This window comes from Anolis sagrei, chromosome 5, assembly GCF_037176765.1.
Source record: "Anolis sagrei isolate rAnoSag1 chromosome 5, rAnoSag1.mat, whole genome shotgun sequence".
Taxonomy (NCBI): domain Eukaryota; kingdom Metazoa; phylum Chordata; class Lepidosauria; order Squamata; family Dactyloidae; genus Anolis; species Anolis sagrei.
The window spans coordinates 97,793,473-97,820,173 of NC_090025.1; the positions used below are offsets into that span (position 1 = coordinate 97,793,473).

The following is a 26,701-nucleotide window of genomic DNA, read 5'->3' on the forward strand; positions in this document are numbered from 1 at the left end:
GAATGTTCTACAAAGAAGTGTTTTACCATTAGGCAACTGCATGGGTTTTATTAGATTGAGAAAGAGGACATTCAGTGAAAACTCTTAAGAGTAAATCTGAAATAGTTTTGCATGTACAAATCCAGAACTCACACCACCATACTCCTATTTGACTGACCTTTTCAGACACCTAAGCATTATTATTTTTTCTTAATTCTTACAAATGTGTCACCATATTGTCCAAAAAAATCAGTCATGTGTCACATCTATCTTGACTTTGGAGGTAAATGTCACATCAAATGTCATACAAACACAATCTTTTATGCTATTTCTGCAGACCTGTGCTTCGGTCATTGCCATAGTCAATGTTCCGGTTGCTGTCTACCCACATTGGCCAAGCTAACCTTATGCTGACTCCCCTATGTCTAACCACACAAACTTCTCAGATGTGGACAAAACTAGTAAAAGCTATGGAAATGCTTAACCTGCTTGAGTCACTTTTTTTCTTTTCTATGGGCTCATCTAGCCACTTCATAGGAAATGGAGAAGATGACAGAATAATTGATAGGTATTTCAGAATAGCCAGCACTTGCTAATTTGTGTGATCTTTAAAATTCAAAGTGAATATTTCACTAAGCAAAAGCCATCACTATTTATTGCAATATTGAATGAGAAAAAATGTAAAAGCATTAAGATTTCATGCCTTGCAATTAACTGCAGTCAAACAAGTGATAGTTATTTTTCTTCACACTGTTTTTCTCTTCTGTGAGATATTTAAAGAAGAGCAAACATTTTAACATGTTTCCATATAGCAAGTCCCATGCAATCCTGCTATAGTGATTGACCTGGAAATCAAGTAATGGATAATGGAGAAAGGCAGGGAGTTTCAGAAAAACATCTATTTCTGTTTTATTGACTATTCTAAAGCCTTTGACTGTCTGGATCAAAATAAATTGTGGCAAGTTCTTGGTGGTATGGGCATACCAAATCACCTTGTCTCTCTCCTGAGGAATCTGTATAAGGACCAAGTAGCAACAGTCAGAACTAACCATGGAACAACAGACTGGTTCAAGATTGGGAAAGGCGTACGGCAGGCTTGTATACTCTCCCCCAACCTATTCAACTTGTATGCAGAACACATAATGCGATGTGTGGGGCTTGAGGAATGCAAGGCTGGGGTGAAAATTGCTGGAAGAAACATTAACAACCTTAGATATGCAGATGACCACTTTGATGGTCGAAAGCGAGGAGGAACTGAGGAGACTTCTAATCAAGGTGAAAGAAGAAAGCGCAAAAGCTGGGTTGCAGCTAAACATAAAAAACCCCCAAGATTATGGCAACAAGAATGATTGACAACTGGGAAATACAAGGAGAAAATGTGGAGGCAGTGACAGACTTTGTATTTCTAGGTGCAAAGATTACTGCAGATGCAGACTGCAGCCAGGAAACCAGGAGACACTTACTTCTTGGGAGGAGAGCAATGACAAATCTCGATAAAATAGTGAAGAGTAGAGACACTGGCAACAAAAATCTGCATAGTCGAAGCAATGGTATTCCTCGTAGTAACCTACAGATGTGAGAGCTGGACCATAGGGAAGGCTGAGCAAAGAAAGATAGATGCTTTTGAACTGTCGTGTTGGAGGAAAGTGCTGAGAGTGCCTTAGACTGCGAGAAGATTCAACCAGTCCATACTTCAAGAAATAAAGCCCGACTGCTCATTGGAGGGAAGGATAGTAGAGGCCAAGATGAAGTACTTTGGCCACATCATGAGAAGAAAGGAAAGCTTAGAAAAGACAATGATGCTGGGGAAAATGGAAGAAAAAAGGAAGAGGGGCCGACCAAGGGCAAGATGGATGGATGGTATCCTTGAAGTGACTGGATTGACCTTGAAGGAGCTGGGGGTAGTGACAACCAACAGGCAGCTCTGCCGTGGACTGGTCCATGAAGTCGGAAATGACTGAACGAATGAACAGCAACAAAGTATAGGATGACAGATTAACTCTGAATATGTTAATCTTGTCTTGGTCTTTTAATTCCATGTAAGAGATTTGTTCTACAGTAAAACCTGATACTTGATAAAAGTAAAGTGTAATCTCAAAACCTTATCAAATAGTTTTGTGAAAGAACCACAAGAAGCTAGAAGGCAACAGGACCTAAGCATCCCACTGTCTGTGTCTTAATTCAGATGCCTCTGGAGCCCCTGGTGGTGCAGTGGGTTAAACCCCTGTGCTGGCAGGACTGAAGACCGATAGGTCACAGGTCTGAATTTGGGGAGAGTGCGGATGAGCTCCCTCTATCAGCTCCTGCTCCTCATGTGGGGACATGAGAGAAGCCTCCCACAAGAATGGCAAAACATCAAAACATCCGGGAGTGCCCTGGCAACGTCCTTGCAGACAGCCAATTCTCTCACACTAGAAGCGACTTGCAGTTTCTCAAGTCGCTCCTGACACGACACACATGCAAAACTCAGATGCCCTTATTTTAAGAGTACCACCTTGTACAAATACAGTGAGCCTCACACATTTGCAAGTTTGCCTTTTGTAGATGGATTATTTGCAGTTTTGCTTAAAACTTTATCTCTAGGAAGCTCTGCAGTGTGATTCTACAGTCAGCTATAGACATGCCAGATATACCCAGAGCAGTGTTAACTCAGGTTTTTCACTTTCTTGGGGTGAGTATAGCTTCAGTGAGCATATCAAAGGTGTGAAATTAGTCTTAAATATCATTTTTGTTCCCAACTAGAAATACACATATCAATGGAAACTTGGCGAGTAAATACTTCTATGTAACATTTAACAATGAATAAATATAAATTGATTTAATAGATTTTCTCTTGCCAAGATTGACACTTAAATTCAGCTTAACTAGGCTGACTGATTGAATTTTATCTCACAAGGTACTCACAAAGCTGGTACTAGGACAAGGAATATTTTCCCCATCACCTTTAAAAAGTATACAGACACCTATTTACCAAATCTACATTATGTCTCTGTTGTAACCCAGGTAATAATAATAATAATAATAATAATAATAATAATAATAATATTAATAATAATGATTTATTTATACCCTGCTCCATCTCCCCCAGGGGGACTCGGTGCGGCTTACATGAGGCCACGCCCATCAGTACAGTACATACATTGTAATACAAAACACACCAATACCAGAAAATAAAATACATAAAATGCAAAGAAATATAATAAACGACACAAACAATATAAAACAAGCAATTAAAAACAAGATTTCACTGGGCAGGGCAACCAGTCATGACTGACTGACAGAATGACTGGTTGCCCTGACACGACAAATAAATATTGGGCAGGGCCACATTCAAGGCTAAAATTATAAAAACACTGGGAGATAGGACGATGTACATTATCAGGATTTGCTGGTATTAACAAATTGGTCTGTTTCTATCTACGGATCACATAGATCAAACTTGTAATAAAATTTATGTTGAAGATAACAGAATTACAACATTGTTATTACAACCTCTCTGGTAGATAACAAAATAAGCCTTCTGGATTTTTTCATTTTAAACATTGAATTACTGAAGTCACTAAGCAATGACAAACAAGTATGCTTAAAAGAGTATTACCTTGGCAGGTTCGTTCATCTGTTAGTAGTTTATAGCCCTTCTGGCAGCTGCATTCAAAGCTGCCCACTGTATTACGGCAGAAGTGGTCACAGCCACCATTGTTTACCAAACACTCGTCAATATCTATCGGAAACAGCAGAAGAAACAAAACATAACATCAGTCCTATAATTTCAAGGAGAGGGGAAATATTAGCTACCCACACAAGAAGTCTTTTAAACATCAAAATGAGATCTTTAGGAGTACGATCTTCACAACAATATACTTGTTAACAATACTGCCAAGAGGAGAAAAAGTTTCAATATTCCAGGTGATTAATAGGAAATTTGTACCATGTAACTTTGTCAACAAATCTGAGGCAACATATACATATGGTGATTCAAGAAAAGCTAAACTGTTATCGAGCAACCACCTTCCGATCTGTAAGTGGTTTCAGCTGATTTGTTCAACACAGAAACTAATGAAAAAATTTAAAAAGTATGAAACTTCTATTAAGGTATGATCTTAAGATTAAAATGCTTCTAATCATTTACAACTGGCTATTCTATCTGCTATTATTAAAACAAAGCTGACCTTCAAGTTTCACACTTAATTGCAACGGAACAAGTCTTCACATTGTCACAAGCTCAGTATATGCAAAACTCAACTTCTCATCTCTTTCTTTTGCTTTTTTAGAACTGAAGTGTAGGCCTGTCTTTATTTTTTCGTTCTCCTTTCATCTTGTTTGTCGGTATTCACAGTCAAGTCATGTCACTTCTGCTTGGTTACATTGCAAAGATACATACTTATTTATTTCAAATATTTGTACCCCGTCCTTCTCTACCCCCATAGGGCGACTCAGGGCAGATTACAGACAGCATATGTACAACCCCACATATACAACAGATAAAACAACAGTTACATAATAAGTAAAACATTAACATTAGATTAAAAACCATTTAAAATAGTACAAATTGAATTAGTTGGCATGTCAAGTCTGAGTTCTACAATCAACAACTTAATCCGAAGCTTGTCCATAGTCTTGTTTTCCATAGCATTGTTGTTCTGGTACAGCTGTACCAGGAGCTCCAGCTTTATTTGCTTTGTATTACATGTTTGTTTGCAGTCCTAGGTTTCAGGGACTCTGCAGATAGGTGGTTTCCTTCGGTTGCAGTCATAGAGCAAGTCACCTGTTCATCATCGTTAAGTTTTGGTCTCGCCCCTTGCTCAGGGCAATTGGGAAGGGAAGGGAGCCATTTTTTAGTTAGTCTCAGCAAGGAAAGCTAATGTATAGGACGTGTGCAAGCTTCCCCTGTACAAAAGCTTCAACCTTTAAGAATTTCCAGGGAAACAGCCCTAAAGACCAAAGAACTCCAGCTGGAGAACATCTAAGCCTTTACTGGTAGGTCCACTTGGCGTTCACGAAGCAGTTCGACCCAGTAGCAGAGCCCACATTAGTAAGGGTTAGATTACAGTCAGCCTGGGAAAAGTTAAAAAGGGGATTTTCCTTTAAAGAAGAAGTTATTGAAGACAGTTGCCTGTCCTTCGTGGGAATTCACCAGTTGCCTAAAAGCTTGGAATCATTTGCTTAACTTTACTGAAGACAAGAGAAGTTTCTGTTTGATTGTTCATTAATAAAAGACTTTGTTGTACTTCACAAGCCATCTAAAGAATATTTGTGGTGAAAAACCTCTGAGAACTTCTCTTTAGGCTTCCCACTGGGCAAAGGTTGCACGTCCTGTTCTAAACGAAATTCTTTACAGGCCCAGTGCATGATAGAACAATTGTCATCATTTTTTTTTCAATCTGCTATCTGAATGCCTGGTCCCATAGCCACGTCTTCAACTTTTTCCTGAAGGAAAGGAGGGAAGTCGTTGACCTAATTTCACTGGGGAGTGAGTTCCTTAGGCAGGGGGCCACCGCTGAGAAGGCCCTATCCCTCATCCCCATCAAGCACATTTGCAGCAAAGGTGGGAATGAGAGCAGGGCCTCTCAAAAGATCATAAATTTTGAGGTGGGACATAGGGGGAGATACGGTCGGACAATTAAGCTGGGCCAGAACCGTATAGGGTTTTATAGGTCAAGACCACCACTTTGAATTGTGCTCGGAACTGGACAGGCAGCCAGTGAAGCTGACATAACAGGAGGGTGGTATGCTCCCTGTATGTCGCTCCCGGAAAGTAGCCTGGCTGCCACCCGTTGGACTACTTGAAGTTTCCGAACAGTCTTCAAAGGCAGCCCCACGTAGAGTGTGTTGCAGTAATCTATTCGGGATATAACATACCTTTCTTTCCATTCCCTCAGCAAAGAATCTTGTACATATACTGGTCATATATTGCCTAGACCTCTTTTCACAAACCTCTCTGTGCTCCGCTTTAGGTACCAATGAGCCTATCCAGTTCTCTCCTAACCAAATCATTTACTACTTTCGACAGACATCATCTGAATTTTTGCTTAAATCCTTACATGGGTTTTGTTGCTGCTCCAAAATATGGCATGGGCTCTTTTTCCTTTACTCTGAAGACATTCATGACCTTGGCTTACTCTCATTTGTCTGTTCTGACATTGCTATACATTTTAAATTGTGACCTTTGCTTCTCTAGCACTACAACCACCCAAAGATTTTTTGCTTTTTCAAAATATTATATCTCTCTCCCTTCTACAAACACTCAACTCCTGTTATTTATTTATTTACACCATTTTTACCCCACCCTTCTCACCCCCAAGGGGGGACGCAGGGCGGCTAATACAGGCAACAATTCAACTTGGTTAGCAAGTTTAACAGCTCAGTGGTTTAACCCACTGTGCGACTGGGGTCTTCGGCATAGCCACATGTGTATTTATGCACAACCACATAAATATACATGTACACAAATATATACACACACATATACACATATATACACACACAAAACACATATACACAGACTGGGCCACAGCATAGCGTGGCAGAGGACGGCTAGTATACGTAACTAAAATAACTTTTCATACATCCTACTTCTGTTTATCTGCTCTCCTCTGCCCCCCCCCCCCCCCCATCTGCTCTTTCCACTGGGTAGAATTTTGCATTGGAAGCTCTTCACCTGTCCTCTTGTACACTGTAATGAACCATGGATGCTGAGCTTTGTTTGAGAATTGCTGTTGTTCATTCGTTCAGTCGTCTCCGACTCTTCGTGACCTCATGGACCAGCCCACGCCAGAGCTCCCTGTTGGCTGTCACCACCCCCAGCTCCTTCAAGGTCAGTCCAGTCACTTCAAGGATGCCATCCATCCATCTTGCCCATGGTCGGCCCCTCTTCCTTTTGCCTTCCACTTTCCCCAGCATAATTGTCTTCTCTAGGCTTTGCTGTCTCCTCATGATGTGGCCAAAGTACTTCAACTTTGTCTCTAGTATCCTTCCCTCCAATGAGCAGTCAGGCTTTATTTCCTGGAGGATGGACTGGTTGGATCTTCTCGCAGTCCAAGGCACTCTCAGAACTTTTCTCCAACACCACAGCTCAAAAGCATCGATCTTCCTTCACTCAGCCTTCCCTAAGGTCCAGCTCTCACATCCGTAGGTGACTACAGGGAATACCATGGCTTTGACTAGGCAGATCTTTGTTGCCAGTCTGATGTCTCTGCTCTTTACTATTTTATCGAGACTGGACATTGCTCTCCTCCCAAGAAGTAAGCGTCTTCTGATTTCCTGGCCACAGTCTGCATCTGCAGTAATCTTTGCAACTAGAAATACAAACTCTGTCACGGCCTCCACATTTTCTCCCTCTATTTTCCAGTTGTCAATAATTCTTGTTGCCATAATCTTGGTTTATTTGATGCTTAGCTGCAACCCAGCTTTTGCGCTTTCTTCTTTCACCTTGATTAGAAGGCTCCTCAGCTCCTCCTCGCTTTCGGCCATCAGGGTGGTGTCATACAGTACTTAAAACAGATCAACAACTGAATGCCACAACTAACCTATCCATTAACTCCATTGTTGTTCTAATATTCTGGATGTCCCCTAGACTGTTAGGGAAAAGATTTGGGACATTTATTTGTGGTGGAAACAGTTTCCAATTAGGAAGGGCTGGATTATGTCACTTCTTTTCTAGTAGTCCTGCACCCGCTTTATAGTCCAACTGAAGGCAATCATTTGCAGTACACATATAATAAGGCAATGATCACAGAAAAAGGTTCAATTCAGAATCACAAAAAAATCACCAAGGGAAGAGTCTATCTGAAATTGTGGTATGACAGTTAAAATCAATTCCAGTACAAATTCATCGCATCGCTTGGAATGGATTGCTGTGGTTTCAGTTCCTCTGTCAGCACTACCACAAAGCAGTTTTAAACGGAGGAATCCAATTCATTGCAGATGTCAGAAGAGAGCTGAGCCACTCCAAAGCCATACAAACTTCAAAAAACCCAAACAAAACCAAATGACAATGAATTATAAAACTGTTACATTTTAATGTCTAAAGCTTCTATCCTGAGTGAATAACTGTAGGCTGTTAACACGGGAAATAACTACCAGACTATGGAAAGACTGAACATGATGTCAAACACTGGTCAAAATGACCATCTTCATAATATAAAACACACTATGCATCAGTCTGACAGTCTCTTTTTACCTAGCTTTTATTTATTTACTGTTATTTACGTATTTATTTATTTACTGTATTTGTATACCGCCCTTCTCAGCCCGCAGGCGACTCAAGGCAGTTTACAAGGCAACAATTTGATGCTCACAATACCATAAATATAATTAAAAACATTAATACAATACAATACAAACATAAACCATTAGCGTCTCCTTGTTAAAACATTGTCCAGTCCTCAAACTAGGGGTCCTCAAACTTTTTAAACAGAGGGCCAGGTCACAGTCCCTCAAACTGTTGAAGGCCCGGATTATAATTTGAAAAAAAAAAGAATGAATTCCTATGCACACTGCACATATCTTAATTGTAGTGCTAATAGACAAACTTATGGGTAAAGATGATACAATAAACAAACATCAAACATCAAGCATATTACTGTGACTCTTTGTACAGTGAAAGTGGAGGAACATAAATATAGAGAGAAGTATGGAAATAGAGAAGAAAAGAAGAGAGAAAAGGAAGCTAAATAAAAATAATAACTAAAAATAATATATATATATATACACTAGCTGTGCCCTGCCACGCGTTGCTGTGGCCTATAGTAAAACTTATCAAAGTTGAGGTAGATATCTGGACTATTATGAAAGAGAGGTCCCTACCTATTCCTTCCCCCTTTCTCTCCTTTCTTCCTTCTCTACCTCTTTCTTTCTTTCCTTCTTTCACTACTTGGTTTCATCCTTCTCTCTTTCCTTCATTCCCTCCCCCTTCCTTCCTTTGCCTTTCTTCCCTCCCTGTTTGCTTCCTTCTTTCGCTTTTTATTTCCTTTTATTTCACCACCATCATAACAATAACAATAATGCAGTGCATTGCCTCTGGGACCTGACACCTCTCCCATTCCCCCTAAAAGGGTCTCAGAGGAAGAATAGCATCATAATAATCATAGAAATAACAACCTTTACCCGCCACGCATTGCTGTGACCAACCTTCCCTCTTTCTCTCCTTTCCCTCCTTCCTTCCTTCCCTCCCATCTTTCCTTCTCCTCTTCCTTCTCTATCTCCTTCCTTCCCCCTTTTTCTTTCTCTTCTGGTCTCTTCTCTTCCTTCTCTCTTTCCTTCTTTCCTTCCCTCCCTCTACATCTTCCCCCTTCCTTCACTCCCTCTTTCCTTCTTTCATTCCCTTTTTTCTTTCCTTCTCTCCTTCCTTCCTTCCCCCTTTTTCTTTCCCTCCCTCTGTCTCTCATTTCTTCCTTCTCTACCTCTTTCCTTCCTTCCCCCTTTTTCTTTCTCTTCTGCTGTCTCTCTTTTCTTTCCTTCCATCTTTCCTTTTCTTTCCTTTTCTTCTTCCTTCTTTCTCTAACTTTCCTTCCTTCCCCCTTTTCTTTATCTCCCTTTCTCTTTCTTCCTTCTTTCCTTCCTTCCTGTCTTTCCTGGATTTTGACAGGGCGGGAAGGGGTGCGGTGGGGCTTGGAGGTGGCGTGAAGTAAAAGGAGGTAAGATTGGGGCAGGCGAGTGATGGAGCGTGAGGTTGTGTGTGTGTGTGCGGCAGCGGGGGGAGTGATGGAGCGTGGGGTTGCGTGTGTGTGTGTGGCAGCGGGGGGGAGTGGGGTTGCGCGTGTGTGTGTGTCGGTGGGGGAGTGATGGAGCGTGGGGTTGCGTGTGTGTGTGCGGCGGGGGGAGTGATGGAGCGTGGGGTTGTGTGTGTGCGTGCGGCGGGGGTGTGTGTGTGCGGGAAGCGGCGCGGCGGGGCTTGGAGTGGGCATGGCTTCCGCAGAGGGAACTGTGTGCGCGCGCCAGGGAACTTGCGGCTGGGCACCAATGCGCATGCTCAGTTGTTTTGCCGTTTTGTGAGTGTGTTGTTGTGTTGTTTTTCATTTTGAGTAGATATGTTTGTACCTTATGGGTTGTGTTATGGGCATGGGAATTTTGGTTAAGTTTCGTTGGTTTTTTTTGAGTTTTGTTGTTTTGCCGTTTTGTGAGTGTGTTGTTGTGTTGTTTTTCATTTTGAGTAGATATGTTTGTACCTTGTGGGTTGTGTTATGGGCATGGCAATTTTGGTTAGGTTTCGTTGGGGTTTTTTGAGTTTTGTTGTTTTGCCGTTTTGTGAGTGTGTTGTTGTGTTGTTTTTCATTTTGAGTAGATATGTTTGTACCTTGTGGGTTGTGTTATGGGCATGGCAATTTTGGTACAGTTTCGTTGGGGGTTTTTTGAGTTTTGTTTCCTCGTTGGATGCCCCTAACAAATTTATATATATAGATATAAATGCTCTGTGCGTAATGAGTACCTTATAAACAAAAGAACCAATGAACGAAATCACACCAAATTTGGCAACAAAACATCTCACAACACAAGGAGTGACCATCACTAAAAAAATGATTTTGTCATTTGGGAGTTGTTGCTGGGGTTTATAGTTCACATATAATCAAAGGGCATTCTGAACTCCACCAATGATGGAATTGAACCAAACTTGGCACACAGGACTCCCCTGACCAACAGAAAACACTAAAAAAGTTTGGTGGGCATTGACCTTGAGTTTTGGAGTTGTAGTTAACCTACATCTAGAGAGTGCTGTGGACTCAAACAATGATGGATCTGGACCAAACTCGGCACAAATACTCCATATGCCCAAATAGAAACACAGATGGGGTTTGGGGAAAATAGACATTGACATTTGGGAGTGGTAGTTACTGGGATTTATAGTTCACCTACAATCAAAGAGCATTCTGAACTCCACCAACGACGGAATTGAACCAAATTTGGCACACAGGACTCCCCTGACCAACAGAAAACACTAGAAAGGTTTGGTGGGCATTGACCTTGAGTTTTGGAGTTGTAGTTAACCTACATCTAGAGAGTGCTGTGGACTCAAACAATGATGGATCTGGACCAAACTCGGCACAAATACTCCATATGCCCAAATAGAAACACAGATGGAGTTTAGGGGAAATAGACATTGACATTTGGGAATGGTAGTTACTGGGATTTATAGTTCACCTACTATCAAAGAGCATTCTGAACCCCACCAACGACAGAATTGGGCCAAACTTCCCACACAGAACCCTCATGACCGACAGAAAATACTGTATTTTCTGGTGGTCTTTGGCAACACTTCTGATACCCCTTCGCAACCCCCCAGTGGTCCCAAACCCCAGATTGAGAAATGCTGCCTTAAGGCCATCCAGTCCAACTCCCTTCACCAGGGCAAGAAAACATAAAGCGCTCCTGACAAAGAGCCATCTAGCCATAGATATAGATAAATATAGATCACACACACACACACACGCTTATGACAGATAAAATACCATGGATTTGAAAGGGACCCCTAAAGGAGGACAATTATATGTTGCATGTTCCAGAGTAGACAAACCAGACAATCTTTACATCAGCACTGACAACGAAACAACAATACTGTTTACCCACGAGGATAGAGAAATTACATATATTAGAAACCAACACTTTCTCATTACTTTATTTTCCAGATCACCAGACTGGGCCACAGCAACGTGTGGCAGGGGACCACTAGTATATATATAAAATACATACATGGATACATCATATATTGTTCCTTTTACTTCCAGATCGCATATTGTGATACTGTTTATATTCTTCCTAGTTGATTCCTGTTCACTTTATGTAGAATAAAGACCCGTAGGACTTCCTTTATTCTATTTTTATAAGCATTTGTAGTTGCTGTTTTTTTTAAGAAATTAGTAAAGTTATTCCAGTTTGTTTTATTTGAAGTTGATCTGTTTTGGGCCTCAAGCAATATTTTTAATGGGTTGTTGTAGGTTTTTCCGAGCTATATGGCCATGTTCTAGAGGCATTTTCTCCTGACGTTTCGCCTGCATCTAGGGCAAGCATCCTCACTACCTCTGAGATGCTTGCCATAGATGCAGGCGAAATGTCAGGAGAAAATGCCTCTAGAACATGGCCATAGGTAAAGGTAAAGGTAGTCCCCTGACATTAAGTCCAGTCATGGCCATATAGCCCAGAAAAACCTACAACAACCTAGTGATTCCGGCCATGAAAGCCTTCGACAATATTTTTAATGTTTATTCATTCCACATTTTGGACAGTGAAGAAGCACTCTTTGATGAAAGGTTTCTCGCCTTTTCCACTACTTATATCCATCAGAGTCCGACTCAAAAATATTAGGCATAAATATCACCCTGAGCCCATAAACGGCAATCATAACCTTCTTAAGAATATGAAAAATCTGGAACTCAAATGTTTAGTGTGAAGGTCAGTGCAATGTGTTGAAATTTCAAGAGCTGCAAATAAATACTCTGTTGGAGAGTTGATGGAACCCCAAAATACTAATTCAACCCCTTGTTTTTTATTCAGTAAATGCACTTGGTTTCTTTGTATATTCCTGCTCATATTATGGTGTTTAAACGGAATCCAGTAATCTAAATTGGTTTATTTGTTTCATATTTGGAAAATACTTGGGAGTATCAAAGAAAAAGCAGGGGCTTCCTCCAGATGGTCAACAGTCATGGTAAATGTCAAACTGTTGTGTTCTTGAGCTGAAGATCTCAGAACAGTTTTTTTCCACCCCTACACTCAGTCACACCCATGGAGGCACTCCTCTTATTTCCTGACTAAAGTGTGGTGTGGGTAGTTTCTTCCCCTCCTGAAAATCTAATGAGAGAAGGAAAATAAGAGGAGGACCTCTATAAAACATATGGTCAGTGAGACTGCCCAAGAAGTACAAGAGGAATGGAGACAATGGAGACAGATGTGGGACTTTATCCCTGCCCAGGAGAGAAAAATCCACTTCCTACTCTGGACTTAAAATGTTATGACTCTTCCCAGCAATTCATGAGAAACAGAGTAAGGGTAAATTTCATTCAGAATTGAAAAAAAGGCCTCCCGTTAATCATAGACACACAACTCCTACCAAATTTGAGGCTTATGCCAGTCTGAAGAACTGCAGTGAAATCCAACAACCACCATCATAATCCAGCTGCACAAACAGAAGTAGTTCCCAGTGCATTTCAAACACATTCTTTACGATGGGACAAGTGATGAAAGTTACTTTGGACAACTTTTCTATTCTAGTTTCCTGAAAAACATCCTTAGCGACCAGCATGGAATAAATGCCATATTTGACATCTTCATATAATTTGATGCTTCAAGTCGTCTCTGGTTTTCCCTATTACAGGGAAAACCAGCTGATCCCTAATCCATGTAAAGCACAGACATGCGCCTTTCACCTTAAGAACAGACAAGCATCCCGAGCTCTGAGGATTACCTGGGAAGGAATCCCACTGGAGCATTGCAGCACACCCAAATACCTGGGAGTCACTTTGGACCGTGCTCTGACCTACAAGAAGCACTACCTGAACATCAAACAAAAAGTGGGCGCTAGAAACAACATCATACGAAAGCTGACTGGCACAACCTGGGGATCACAACCAGACACAGTGAAGACATCTGCCCTTGCGCTATGCTACTCTGCTGCTGAGTATGCATGCCCAGTGTGGAACACATCTCATCACACTAAAACTGTGGATGTGGCTCTTAATGAGACATGCCGCATTATCACGGGGTGTCTGCGCCCCACACCACTGGAGAAATTACACTGCTTAGCCGGTATTGCACCACCTGACATCCGCCGGGAAGTAGCAGCCAATAGTGAAAGGACCAAGGCAGAGACATCTCCAGCTCATCCCCTGTTTGGGTATCAGCCAGCACCTCAACGACTTAAATCAAGACATAGTTTTCTTAGATCTACAGAGACACTCGCTGGAACACCCCAGCAAGCGAGAGTCCAAAAGTGGCAGGCCCAAACCCAGCACCTCAATTCATGGGTGATACCAGATGAGAGACTCCCCCCTGGGCACTCAGAAGACTGGGCAACTTGGAAGACGCTGAACAGATTGCGCTCTGGCACCACGAGATGCAGAGCCAATCTTAAGAAATGGGGCTACAGGGTGGAATCCTCGGCATGCGAGTGCGGAGAAGAACAAACCACTGACCACCTGCTGCAATGCACCCTGAGCCCTGCCACATGCACGATGGAGGACCTTCTTGCGGCAACCCCAGAGGCACTCCAAGTGGCCAGATACTGGTCAAAGGACATTTAACCAAATACCAAATTTACAAAATCTGTGTGGTTTTTTTCTTTCTTTCTTTTTTCTTTTTAATCTCTGTGTTTGTTTTGCTCTGTTAGAATTGTAATACAATGGTTGCTGATGACACGATAAATAAATAAATATAATTTGATAACCTGAGTCTAACGTTTAGAATCTAAATGAATGTGGAAACTACTTTTGACATCAGGAGACAAATTTGATTAATTCAAACTGGTTGTGTACAGCAGCAACTCAAAGGATTTGAGCCCAAACTGGGAGTGATGTAATTTTGTGTTATTTGAAATCAGGCCTTCAAAAGAGGAGGTCAATGCAATTAACTGCAAAAACATTCAGAGCAACATAAATAACACCATGTTTCAGTTCTCACTGTATTTCTTTCCATAGCCATAGCATGTGGCATGTAAAATTATTTCACCCTGTGGAGAAGAGAGAGTTGCTGCTTTTCACTTGAAAGGGAACAACATCTAAGTGTATAACCTCTAACAAAGTCAATGGCCCCTATTATTTTTCTTTCCATAACTACAAATACAGTCTTGTTATGAGATATGTGGAAATATCTACAGAACGGATCCTACAGAACGGAAAACACAAGTCTTCATGTATCTTTGCAGATTGGTATAGTTTTTTAATTCCAAAAACATTGCATTGTTTTCATCAAATATCTGTTCTTTGTTTTCAGTTGTTTTCATCAAATATATGTTATTATAGTTATCACTTCTTAAAAAGACAGAAGCTGGAAAATCAATTTTGAGGATATTATTGAACAGAAAACTTTCAATGGGTCACCACAAATGGACATCCCAGCTAAAACTTTATAATAATTACGTGTGCACAATGGTAGAAGCACAAAGTTGTGGTAAGGAAACACAAAACACAAAGTGAAGAGGCAGAAGCATCATTTTCTTCACACTGTACTCATTCCAGCCTCACCCCCTCTCTTGCTCTCTCACCCTCTTCTCTTTTCATGAAGCCAAACATACCAGGAATAAAAACCCCACAGTATCAACTAACCACGCAAAATTAACTAACTCAACTGAGACTGTTATAAATTTTATTCTTAAGATTAGCAATGTTTAATTATGCTTTCATTTTTATCTGTGATGTCTTGTTGTATAAGCCTATGTTGTGATTTTGTTGTTGTATGCCAATAAGGGCAGTGTGAACAAACTCAAAGTTCTTCAAAGTGGACAAGAGTAAAGCAGACCGCAATCTCCCAATGGGGACAAGAGCATGAATCATGGAGGTACAAGACACAAAGGACACTTCCCTTGAAGACCCAAAGCTCGATACTTTTGTGCTAGTGCTTGGTCTGGTGCTAGCGCTTAACTCAAAATGTTGCTCGTATGTTAAAGCTAAAACTGGACTGAGCAATGGCTCTTAACTCAAAATTCTCTTAAGATGGGATGCTCTTAAGTAGAGATTCCACTGTATATGTCTGTGTGTGTGTGTGTGTGTGTGTGTGTATGTATATATACGGGGGGGGGGAGAGTATTTAGTCAGATACCAATTGTACAAATTCTCCCACATAAAAAGATGAGAGAGGCCTGTAATTGACATCATAGGTAGACCTCAGCTATGAGAGACCCCACTCTGTGTGTGTGTATCTATATCTTTACCTAGAGTCTAGGAAATCTAGGAAAAAACTGCTGTATAGGACACATTCCTATACATGCTACTTGAGTTTAAGGGCCACTCAATCCATTTGTCTAAGTAGACATCAAAGGAGCACATGGCTAGAGTTTAAAAACCATTGGACTGTAAATATTAAGAGGGATGTTAGTAGCACCCCAACACATGGGCCTGCTTTGTGCCTCAGATTATGGTCTATTGTTAAAATAGTTTAAATAAGAGAACATAAAACCTGAGTGTCATAAAATTAGTTGCAAGGCTGTGCAATGACAAGAAGGAACTGACAAGTTCTTTTTGAATTTTAAGACCATGCCACGAAGATTTGCTCAGTGCAGTTGACATGAGTTCTCAAATATCTGGAAGGACCTGGTTTTCATTAGATGCATGTGTAGATAGGCAGGGGTGCACATACACCAACCAGAAACATGGTCTATTCAAATAAATAAGTAGATTGTATACATACTAGATTTTCAGACACACCTACTTTCATAAAAGCTAGCTGCATATATATATATATATATATATATATATATATATATATATATATATGCCTCCATCTCCTATTCAAATGAAAATTAATTATTTTTTATTTTTTTATTTTGTAAATTTATTTATTTAAATGAAAATTAATTATTTATAACCTTGCTTGGCAGCTATATTTAATATTTACTCAATAACAGTTTTCAAATACATTTTTGCTTTTATAAAATGGAATTGGACTGGATGACAGTATGTGAGTGTTTGGGCAGCGTGGGGATGGTTAATATTTTCCAAGTGAATATTAACCCCACTAGCAATATTTATCCACACAGGTGATGAATTACAGAAAGAAAAAAGGGCTAAGAAATCTCTTTCCTTGGTCTGTAGTTCAAATCATTCTCAACATTTGCAGTTGCGGTTCAAGTCATTTTCAACTTTTCTGCATTGTATGAAGAAAAAAGTTGTCTTAGAAGAATTAGAAACGTATGCTGGCACACCACTATGTGAACATGCTATTCAAATAATTGATTAACTAATGTACGAAGGTTTTCCAGAATGTAAAATTACATTTTTTTAAATACAAAGAATGAATATATTTTAATAAAACGTACATGGATTGAGGCATAGGTATTACATTATTTTTCTACATACTGTTATCACCATTCTGTTCAATACAGTTTGTCATCCGTGGGACAAATTTTTGATGCCCGTGTTTCCCTCTGCCTTTCCAACCAGTTCATCACTTCGATTTTCACCTCATCATCATCAGAAAAGTGTTTTCCATGAAGGTGTTCCTTCAACTGAGTGAACAGATGATAGTCACTGGGTGCAAGATTGGGGCTGTGAGAGGGGTAGCTTAAAACATCCCAACCAAATGAAGTCAACAACTCTTATGTTGCATGAGTGGTGTGCGGACACGCATTATCATGAAGGAGACAAACTCCCACCGTCAGCATCCCACAACATTTGTTTTGGATGGCTCTGCGAAGTTTCTTCATGATCTCTGTGCCGTCGTGCCTGGGGGCTATAGTTCTTAGTGAAAGAAACATGGACGTGGCATCTTTTCCCCAGGAGATTGCTTCTTGCCCTCCTTTAGAGAACTGGAACTCTCAAGGATCAAGACAAAATAGATAACTCGAAATAGTCTTTATTGTTCACAATGAGTTATCTTTCTTAGGCATAAACTTGATGTTTCAACAGGGGTAAAGGAAATATACGTTACAGTCTCTGAAGTCTTGGGTCCAAGGAGTTTTCCAGCTGAGCAGCTTTCCAAGTTCCCTCTTTCTCATTCACAACCCCAGTCCAATGACCTATACTGAAGGCCAAAGTCTTCCTCTCGATGCCAAAGGACTGGTTTGAAGGCACTTAAGATTCCGCAACGTCGTCCAGGGTGCACTGGGCATGAAGAATGAACCTTAAGAGTACAAACTTAAGAATTGGTGATAAGAGATGACTTGACTGAGGGCTTTAGAGCCAAGCCTTTCTCATGTCCATCTGGGCTGGGGGAGCAATTCAGCCAGTGCAAAACAACATTGATAGAAAGCAGTAGATAGCCAAACAATTTAACAGACTACCTTGGGAAGTCTGACTTGGCCACGGTGGTCCACGCTTTGGTTACATCCCATTTAGATTACTGCAACGCTCTCTACGTGGGGTTGCCTCTGAAGACTGCCCGGAAGCTTCAATTAGTCCAACGTGCAGCAGCCAGGTTACTAACGGGAGCGGGGTACAGGGAGCATACTACTCCTCTGTTGCGCCAGCTCCACAGGTTGCCTAGTCAGCTTCCGAGGACAATTCAAAGTGCTGGTCTTAACCTATAAAGCCCTAAACGACTCCGGCCCAATTTACCTGTAAGAACGTATCCTCCCCTATGAGCCATCAAGGTTACTAAGATCATCTGGAGGGACCCTGCTCTCGATCCCACCGGCCTCACAGGCGCGGCTGGTGGGGAGGAGAGACAGGGCCTTCTCGGTGGTGGTCCCTCGACTCTGGAACTCCCTTCCACTGGAGATCGGAACTGCTCCTTCGATCTTAATGTTCAGGAAACAGGTGAAAACCTGGCTTTGGGGATTGGCATTCAACGAATGAGCCATGATCCTGTGATATGGATGGATGACGACTTTGATGACGACTGACCACTGTAATCATATGATTGTATTTTTGCCATTTTAATTGTTTCAATGTTTTAATGTTTTAGTGTGATTTAGAAATATGATGTTTTAATGACGGTCTGTAATATTGATGTTGGAAACCGGCCCGAGTCCCTCGAATGGAGGTGAGAAGACCGGTATACAAAACTACCAAATAAATAAATAAATAAAACTGTACATTCACATACAAGTGGGGCCAGATGCGCTGTCATAGTCTGACAATATTTTTTGTACCCATTTTATCACATGCTGTCTTGACATTATGTCTCTCCATAAACTGAAATGATTTCACAATGAATCGCATGCCCTTATCATTTAGGTAGCCTATTACAACAAGAACTTCACACTTGGCAGGAAACGGAATGAGGATGCTCATCTCTAACCTTCACCACAATGCCAGTTGATGAGCTACCGACGACTGGCACTGCTCATTCACTTCCACTGGCTTCCCACTACATGGCAGTAATACCAATTGCTCCTGAGAAAATTCCCCGTGAGAGCTACATGCCTTATAACCTTACTTTCTGGATAACCCTAGTATAATCCTAGTTGGCAACTTAAAAAAAAAACAGTTTAAATTGGCAAGTTCTTAAATATAAGGATCAGCATCATCAGCGTTCATGACCAAATCAGGAAGAAATTAGATATATTTGTTTAAATGCAGATCTTACTCATATCACAGAAAAAGATGTGAAAACTGATAATTAAGAGGAAAAAGGCCCTGTCAAAGCTCAGAAGGTTATTATTTAAGACCAAAAATAATAATAATCTGAAATTCAGAAGGTATCAGAAAGACATTTCACTTTACAACTTCTCTATAAGGAAACTGACTTTGATTTGAGCTTGCGCCATCAGAGATATATAGAATGTGTTCTTTCCACCTATTAACTAACCTAGTAATTTGCTAGGGATGTGCATTTACTCCTTAATCGAGGGCAGTTGATCAGGCTACCCTAAAATGGTGTGAATGCCATTTGTGTAGTTATTATTATTATTATTATTATTATTATTATTATTGTATTTTATATTGTTTACTGTATTCTCATGTTTTATGTATTTTATTGTGTTGTTGTTTTACGCTTTGGTTTTATTTTATTTTATTGTAATGTGTTGTTGGGCTTGGCCTCATGTAAGCCGCCCTGAGTCCCCGTTGGGGAGATGATGGCGGGGTATAAATAAAGATTATTATTATTATTATTATTATTATTATTATTATTATTTTACTGACACAAAAGCAGAGTATGTCACAGCAAACGAGATCTATATGCTGGATTTTGTATCACAAAATCACAAGTTGAACACTTCCCAAGCGTCTAGGACTGTGTTTTCGAATGATGCACGCAGATCCATGTAAGGTGGCCTTTTGCAGTTGACAGATAGTGATTTTGTCAATGTTTATTGTTTCCAAATGCTGGCTGAGATCTTTTGGCATGGCACCCAGTGTGCCAATGACCACTGGGGACCACCTGTATTGGCTTATACCAGAGCCTTTGCAGTTTGATTTTGAGGTCCTGATAGCAGCTGAGTTTTTCCTGTTGTTTTTCCTCAATGCGACTGTCACCCAGTATAGCAACATCAATAATCCAGACTTTTTTCTTTTCCACAATTGTGATGTCTGGTGATTTGTGTTCCAAAACTTTGTCAGTCTGGATTCGAAATTCCCACAGTATTTTTGCAAAAACACAGTATTTTTTGTAAGATTGTTGACAGAGAGATCTTGGCAATGATGAAAAGCATTGGGGACAATGAGTCCCCCTGGGAAAATTCCTCTTCTGATGTTGACAAGTCCATAGTTTTCATTTCCAACAAACAGTTCAGTTTTCCAGTGCTTCATCGTATTTTCAATAAAAGTGCCAGCGTTTTTACAAATCCCAATGGTGTCTAGGCACTTGATGATCCAACTGTGTGGGAGTGAGTCAAAGGCTTTTTTGTAGTCAATCCACGTCATGTGAAGATTGGTTTTTCGGCTATTATTATTAGAATCATAGAATCATAGAATCAAAGAGTTGGAAGAGACCTCATGGGCCATCCAGTCCAACCCTCTGCCAAGAAGCAGGAAAATTGCATTCAAGTCACCCCTGACAGATGGCCATCCACAGCCTCTGTTTAAAAGCTTCCAAAGAAGGAGCCTTCACCACACTCCGGGGTAGAGAGTTCCACTGCTGAACGGCTCTCACAGTCAGGAAGTTCTTCCTCATGTTCAGATGGAATCTCCTCTCTTGTAGTTTGAAGCCATTGTTCCGCGTCCTAGTCTCCAAGGAAGCAGAAAACAAGCTTGCTCCCTCCTCCCTGTGGCTTCCTCTCACATATTTATACATGGCTATCATATCCCCTCTCAGCCTTCTCTTCTTCAGGCTAAACATGCCCAGCTCCTTAAGCCGCTCCTCATAGGGCTTGTTCTCCAGACCCTTTATCATTTTAGCCGCTCTCCTCTGGACACATTCCAGCTTGTCAATATCTCTCTTGAATTGTGGTGCCCAGAATTGGACACAATATTCCAGGTGTGGTCTAACCAGAGCAGAACAGAGGGGTAGCATTACTTCCCTAGATCTAGACACTATGCTCCTATTGATGCAGGCCAAAATCCCATTGGCTTTTTTCGCCGCCACATCACATTGTTGGCTCATGTTTAACTTGTTGTCCACGAGGACTCCAAGATCTTTTTTACACATACTGCTCTCGAGCCAGGCGTCCCCCATTTTGTATCTTTGCATTTCGTTTTTCCTGCCAAAGTGGAGTATCTTGCATTTGTCACTGTTGAATAATAATATTATTATTATTCAACACTAGCTTATGTACATGAATGATGGTTTTATACTCACCTTTCTTGCACTACCACAATATGAAGAAAAAGTTTGGTTCTGGAAAAAAATATTTCAGGTTCTCTGTAAACCATTTCTTTAATTAACTAATCTAAAAATAGACAGGAATTTACTTGAGCATTTTTTCAAGTCTGCATCTTACACAGCATGATTTTTGTAAAGCACTCATCTGTATACAAATACTCTCTGAACACAGAAACTGGAGGCAGGTTTCAACAAATTTCTGTCATGTCACTTTCTCCTTTTTCACCTGTTATCTCTGCAATTTCCTGGAGGAGCATGCTTTCAAATACAAACAGTAATCTGTCACACACGCATTTGGGTGTCAGTTATTTCCCTTCAGGACATATTCAGTCATTCATTACCAACCAGCTAATCAATTTTGAAAAGATTTTCAGGCCTGCCATGAGAGTAATCACCTTGTAAAACAAACATTTATGATCTCTTGCTTTTGTATTAGAGGGAATTAATTTTATAGAAAATAAAGGAAACCACTAGAAATGAGGTACCAAATTTATAAGTTTGGTGATTTTCCGGGATGATTCGTATCAAAATGAAAAGAAACATCATAATGTTATACTTTAAAACATTTGGTGCAAGGTCAGTATAATTACTGTTACGAAGCTAAGACAATATCACTGCATTAGACAGGTCGGGGAAAGTGGGAGAAGCAGAAGGAACCAACCTACACCATTCCCTCCCATCCTTCCATATCTTCAGAGATGGCCAGCCATCTCACATGCTTATTGCACCTTCCCCTGTCTTTCCTTTGCTTTCCTTTGTCTTTTTCTATCAGGCGTTGATTGACACCCAACTCCTGATGGAAACCTTGGGGTACCACTTCCATGTGCTTGGGAAACAGAGTCCCACTGGAAGTGTCCTTATGTTGTTTAATGGTCTCCAGGGGACTCCCATGGAGCTCCGTTTCCCAAGCACATGGAAACGGTGCCTGAAGACAGTGGGATGAAGTCCTTAGTTTATAATAATTAAGCGAGAACGAAGAGATTGGGTTGTTGTGAGTTTTTCAGGCTGCATGGCTATGTTCCAGTAGCATTTTCTCCTGACATTTCTTGCATCTTCAGCCCGAAAACCTCAAAATAACCCAGTGATTCCGGGTTCCATGAAAACCTTCAACAACACAAAAATTATATTATAGAGCTATATAATAATATGTTCTTTATATTATTTTATGACCAACAACTGTGTAAGAAATATTCACACAATTAGTCCCACCTTGATGTACCCCATTCTTCCATGCATGCATACTCCCAGGCAGGCCCGTAGCTAGGATTTTGATTTTTTTTGGGGGGGGGGGGTGAGTCTGAGTAAGAGAGGATCTACCCTAGCAAACCTTTTGTATCATTATCCCAATACCCCCATGCATACGGGAAATATTGAGCATGGTGATCAGATCATGATATGAATAAATGTAACAGTTTAAATAATAAATGTTATGTATTTACTTTCATTAACAAAATGTTTAGAATACTTTTTGACTTATTTTTTTACTTTACAGCAACAGTCTTCTTTTCTTCTCCCTGGCCATTTTGTCAATTACTTTTTCTGGTTTGATAGTTATGTCCCAATGGATAGAAATCATTGCTAGCCCACTAAGTCTCTGGTCTGTCATTAAATTACATATTCTGCCTTTGGAGGCAGCATATTAGTAGCATAACTAACTTCATTTTAACGTAGAACTGTTTAATAATAATAATAATAATAATAATCTGCACGCATTATTCGCCGATACATCACACAGTCCTAAACGCTTGGGAAGTGTGATCCAATACAACAGCCAGCAGAGTATCTGCTGTGGACTCATCTTGTTGTGTTTCAAATAATAATAATAATAATATTAATAATAATAATAACAACAACAACAACGACAACAACAGGGCACAGGAATGAGTGAGTCATAACAAAGGAATCAGCGGTATTAGGAAAAAGAGAGGAAATGGGAAATAAAAGGGAAATAAAAGAAGCAATAATTGAATGTGCACAAGCAGTAATAGTATTAGGGTGGAAAGATAAATCAAAATGGACAATAAATAAATGGTACCAATATATGGTGGAGCAAATGGAATTTGAAATTATGAATGTGAAATTAAATGATTTAAAAATCAATGAAAATCGAATGAGAGAAATGGAAGATAGATGGACAAGGCTAAAGAACTATATTATGAATCATTCCGGAGATCAAGCCATAAGAAATAAGATACAAATGTTATATAGCATACAGGATGGAAATGTATAAAGATAAAGAAATAATAATTGTCTCAAAAAGAAATGAATATGTGAAAGAAAATAATCCTCATGTTGGTGGTGGGAATTGTAAATGTTTTGTGTGTGCACGGTATGTATTTTTTGTCTTGTAAAAATAAAAAGTCGTTAAAAAACAAACAAAACGACAGGGCACTGAACCAAGCCAACGCTAGATCTGGATCAAACTTGGCACATAGAACCAATGTGCCCAACAGTGCATACAGACAGGGATTGGGGAATGATTGCCCTTTTCAAATAATAGTTGTTGTTTACCTGGATCCAGAAAGCACTGAAGTCAGCCAACATCATATCTGGACCAAACATGGCCAACTGTGCATACAGGACAGGAAGGGATTGGGGGTCGCTGACCTTGGATCTGGGAGTTGCAGTGTGCCCTTATCCAGAGGGCATTGAACCAAGCCAATGCTGGATCTGGCCTAAACTTGGCTCATAGAGCCAATGTGCCCAACTGTGCATAGAGGCAGGGATTGGGGATTTATTGCCCTTTTTCAAATGGGAGTTGTTGTTTACCTGGATCCAGACAGTCCCAGAAGGCAGCCGAAGGGCTCAACACACTCCACTCCCAGCCACGAGTGTGGCGAGACTTCTATGCATAGGCACGAAGATCTGGCGAATGCATGGGCCGAAGGCCTGACATATACCAGTAAGGAATTCTCATGGACCACCTTGAGAATTTCGAGGGGTGGTTGGTGGGTGAAGCCTCTCAAGGCCCCTCCCCCTGGGCGACATGCCTGCTCCCAGGTTACACTCTGCAAAAGTAGTTTTAATGCTGCTTTGGATGCTACCATTAAAGGATCTTAATTGTTTGGCAGACAATGGAAGGAAGAATCCACCAATGCACCCTATTGTTTCATTTTCAAAAGAAAGGAGGATCAAGAAACGTACCAGAGGGAGCCACTGGACAAAGTCAGAACTACCTCACCCATTTTGGATATCCCCTCTACCACAACACACAGCTAAGACAAAGTGTTCTGAATGAGAAAATTGGCAGATGAGACAGGTGCCATTAGTGTACATACTCCTATTTCAACTGGAAATTCATCCTTCTGCTAATTCTATTATTCATGCTTACACAATCTAATTGTGGGAAGTTTTTTTGTACTTAAAGTATTCTTGTTCTCTGTACCTCTTTCTCTTCCTGAGACCAGTTTTATACTATTTTGTTTTGTTTTGCTCTAGGGGCATAGAGTGATATATAACTGCATCGTTCTTTGGTCCCCCAAGCTACTTTTATTCCCCCACCCTCTTTACTTTTGGCATACGCACACATATACACACTGTAAGTGAATTCAAGAACCTGAAAATACGAATAGTATTTTTTCTTGCTGCACCTGAAAGCCAAATGATAGGGATTTGTTTCAAGGAAGTAGGCAGTGTATTACATAGCTGGGTAACCATGACAATGAGACAGAAAGAACAAGAAATGTTTGCTTAAAAGAGCATCCAGTCAAATAATTGCTCGGTTAAACAGTATATGAGAAAGTTAGGAAAAAGTCTTACACTAGTAGAATACAATGTCTGGGCATTTCAGATTTCTTTTGACACAATGAGTTGCTGAAATGTCTAAACAAGTCTATGTTTTAGGTGCTTAGAAAGTATTACGAACAGAATATTGTTGTAGTACTGAATGCTATCAAACACAATCATGGATTGCACTTAAAAGTGAAGAGGAGATCCAGAACGTAATATTATGGGGACATGTAAAGGTAAAGCATCTCCATTTCATGTGGAAGTTCTCCTATGGACAACCAGATCTCAGGATGTAGTCCCAGCTATTTAGGCTTGCTCCTGGTTCCTTTCCCCCTTTCATTATTTCTCTCTCTGTGATTCTCTTTTCTTTCTTTTTTAAAATTATCTTTATTGAATTTTCAAGTATAAAACAGACAAAACATTTAACATTCAACATACAATCGCTACAGAAGGGGGGGTTATGGGGGGGGGGGTAAAAGGATGGGGGAGGGGGATGTAAGGTCCAGCTGTGTTACCTGGATTTCCTAAGTGACGTCCTGATATAACTGTCCATTTTTCATCCCTACACGAACATTCCACACACATTCAGACAATACATATGATATTAAAAAGTGACTTCCATTCTATTTCCACCCAGGCCGTTAGTCTGTATCCCCTACTCTCCCCACCGGGAGAACTAGATTAAATTTTGGACCCTAGCTTCTTTGTATCTTATGTTCTCTTCCTCTCTCCTCGTTAGATTAATTTATTTTATGTTATTTTTATCTTCTCACTGTTTTTCCCTTTTCATACTCCTCCACACAGGACCAATCCGTTTGACTCATTGGTCTTCCCGAACTGTTCCTCAGGAGGAAAGTCAGTTTATCCATATCCCTTATGTCCAATAATTTGTCTTGCCATTGCTCACAGGTAGGGGTGAACTCTTCTTTCCAATATTTTGCAAAAGTTATCCGTGCGGCAGTTGTTATATATGTGAAGAGCACCTCTTCGTTATTATTTAGGTTTAACTCTTTGTCTGTGAGGCCCAGTAGGAAATATTTAGGGTTTCGTGGAATCTTTCTTTTTAGAATTTTTTGGGTTTCTTCCTGTATGATCCGCCAGTACTTTGTAGTTTCCGGACAGGTCCACCACATGTGGTAGTAGCTCCCCGTTTGTTTTTTTTTACATTTCCAGCATGTTTTTGAATACGTTCTATACATTAAGCTCAATTTTTTGGGGGTCATGTGCCATCTGTGGAAGATCTTCAACCAATTTTCCTTAAGGGCCACCGAATACGTAAACTTTAATTTTCTTCTCCATACCTGCTGCCACTCCTGGATTCCTATCTGTTGTCCTATGTTTTTTGCCCATACCACCATACAGTTTTTTATTTCCTCCGTTTCCGTTTCCCAGATTAACAGCTGGTTGTATATTTTTGTTATGGTTTTTCTTTTCATTTTTGTTATTTTGTCCCAGGTTGTTTCTTTATCTTCGAATCCTAGTTGCTCATCCTGTTTGAAGATTTCTTTAATCTGTAAGTATTGTAGCCACGTGAGTTTTTTATATTTTTGGCTTAACTCCTCTTGAGGTTTCAGCTTCCAGATGTTACTGTTTTTGCTTCGTTCTAGCCTAGCAGGTCTTTATAGGTTGGCCAGCATTGCCATCCCAG

At 40.4% G+C, this 26,701-nt stretch overlaps 1 protein-coding gene across 3 annotated transcripts in view; it reads right to left on the bottom strand.

The window, feature by feature from the left end:
- SCUBE1 (signal peptide, CUB domain and EGF like domain containing 1) overlaps window positions 1-26,701 on the bottom strand; it is a 282,888-nt gene that overhangs the window by 70,988 nt on the left and 185,199 nt on the right. For all 3 annotated transcript variants that reach the window (XM_067468907.1, XM_067468906.1, XM_067468905.1), the window contains one exon: window positions 3,578-3,700. In XM_067468907.1, coding sequence (XP_067325008.1) covers window positions 3,578-3,700 — 123 coding nt within the window. The remainder of the gene's footprint in view (window positions 1-3,577; window positions 3,701-26,701) is intronic.